This window comes from Polistes canadensis, unplaced genomic scaffold (assembly GCF_001313835.1).
Source record: "Polistes canadensis isolate GaletaPanama2010 unplaced genomic scaffold, ASM131383v1 scaffold_514, whole genome shotgun sequence".
Taxonomy (NCBI): domain Eukaryota; kingdom Metazoa; phylum Arthropoda; class Insecta; order Hymenoptera; family Vespidae; genus Polistes; species Polistes canadensis.
The window spans coordinates 17,210-19,634 of NW_014570061.1; the positions used below are offsets into that span (position 1 = coordinate 17,210).

General features: G+C 34.0%; 1 protein-coding gene across 1 annotated transcript in view; it reads right to left on the reverse strand.

Moving 5' to 3' along the window:
- The window catches only part of LOC106792644 (elongation of very long chain fatty acids protein AAEL008004-like), a gene marked incomplete at its 3' end in the record, with an annotated part of 28,527 nt that continues 26,102 nt past the window's right edge, over window positions 1–2,425 (reverse strand). Inside the window, exon 6 of the mRNA XM_014759143.1 lies at window positions 1–51. Coding sequence (XP_014614629.1) covers window positions 1–51 — 51 coding nt within the window. The remainder of the gene's footprint in view (window positions 52–2,425) is intronic.

Sequence of the window (2,425 nt, forward strand, 5' to 3'; positions counted from 1 at the left end):
TTCCGTGAAAAGCAACTGGAACTGGTGCATCATGATCAATACAAACTGCACCTGAAAACAGAGAGAGAGAGAGAGAGAGAGAGAGAGAAATAATAATAATAAAGTACAGACACCATACAAGCTCGCTCGCAAGAAGATCCAACGATTCTCCCCTCTCCCCCTTACCCCTATACCCACTAACGCATCCATCAATCAAATTTATTTCTTTATTTCCTATTAAAATCTTCTTTCCTTTTCTTATACCTTTATTATTATTATTATTATTATTATTATTTTATATTTTATTCTATCCAGCGAGAGTTAAATCGAACGATTGAAAAAATTTCCATTGAAAATAGAAACCACCACCCACCCACCACCACCACCATTACCACACCATCCCACCCCAACAAATCCAACCACCCACCCACCCACCTACTAAATGGGGGCTCCTAATATCGCTTTTTTATCCTTTTTTTTTTCTTTTTTTTATTATATAAGAAAAAACGGTATAGTAACTTAGAACCAGCACCCCTATTCGCGTATGCTAGCTAGCCTAGGGTAAACCCTAAAAGAAGGGTTATTATTACCCAGATGAACTAAAGGGCACCCAACAACCCCTCCCTCCCTTCCCCCTGCCCGAGAATGCGCATATTTTTTTTCCGATATCGTTTTAGAGAGGGGGAGGCCCTATATTCCCCCCCCGCGCCCCATTGAATGCACGCGCGCACCACGCAAAGGGCAAACGCTTAAATTCTATGACGAACACCAAAGCCTTTGAACACAATAAGGGCGATAGAGAGACGCGGACAAGACGACGATGATGATGATTATGATTATGATTATGATGATTATGATGATTATGATTACGACTATGGTCATTTTTAATGACGATGAAATTAAATGGAAATTAGAATTCGTTATAGCGATTCATTTTTTTTCTATGGAAATTATGTTTTCAACGTCCTATGTCAACACTAAGTGTGTAAAGTATTGTTTGTTATTTGTTTGTTGGTTAAATGTTTTATTTAACGGGGTTTTGTACGTATAAATTGTACGTATCTTTTTGTTTGTTTGTTTTTTAAATGTAACGCGTTCCGTGTGTGTAAATGTAATATAAGTTTTCAAAGATAATTTTCCCCTCCCTCTCTACCTTATCAACCAATAAAGCAAACCCACCCAATTAACCAACCAACCAACCCCCCGTTTTGCTTTTTTTTTTACAAACCATAATACCATTAAATCACATATGAAACAACGTCGCACGTTTTTGGTTTTGTTTTTTGTTTTTTTACGCTGCTGCTTTTGCTTCTGCTGTTGGCTCGTATTTCACTTGACCACGTGCAACGGGTAAAATTATTATTAATTATTAATTATTAATTATTAATTATTATTATTATTACAAATATACGAATAAAAGAAAAATGGAAAGAATTCTTTTTCTTTGTGTTGTTCTTACGCGAGAAACAATTAACCCAACGCGCGTGGACCATTATTTATAATTATTTATTTATAAATCTTTCCAATTTTTCTTTCTTCCTTTTCTTTCTTTCTTCCTTTCTTTCTTTCTCGCGTTAGTTTCTTTCAATTATTAAATATTGTGCGCGTTTCGTTTTGGAATCCGCTCTGCCTCATCTCGGATACATACACACACGTATCCATTTATTTATTTATTCATTTAATTTATTTATTTAATAATCGTTAAGTCTTTCGTTTTTCTTTCGACGAAAAATATTTGAAACACAACAAACCACAATTTCTGTCCAAATAATTACTTCAACTTTTCTTAATTGACACCTTAGTATTGTGATTGACAGCAGATAATTATTAGGTGTCACGTAAAAAATATTAATACGTACAAAAGACAAGAAAAAAAACAACAACATAATCGTATCGGCAAATGTTATGGGGGGGTGGAGGAGAAAAAATAGAGATAAAAGCTGAAGCAAGAAAATAATAATAATACATATTGTTTTCTCTCTCTCTCACTCTCTCTCATTTTTTCTTGATGAATTTTTGTATTAATTAAAATCTCTCTCTCTCTCTTTGTTTAATCATTATCTTTAGTGAAAAAATTGTCTAATTCATCATCGATAATATTTTTCTTATACTTCATCTTCTTACTTTCTTTCTTTCTTTCTCTTCTTTTCATTTCATTTCTTTGTTTTTAATATTTTTCTATATGTTGTCTTTGGTGGACGACACTATGTGCGATCGTTTGGCAGCGACTGTCATCTCGTCGTAATAATTATTAAACGTTAATGCGAATTATAATGTCGCATTTAACGGAATGTAAAATTCTATGAGACGAGTGGACGACGATGACGATGACGATGACGATGACGATGACGATGACGACGACGATAATGATGATAATGATGATCTTTCATATCTCGAAGAAAGAATTAATTGATCAACATGATTATTTTTATTCTTCGAGACGGTG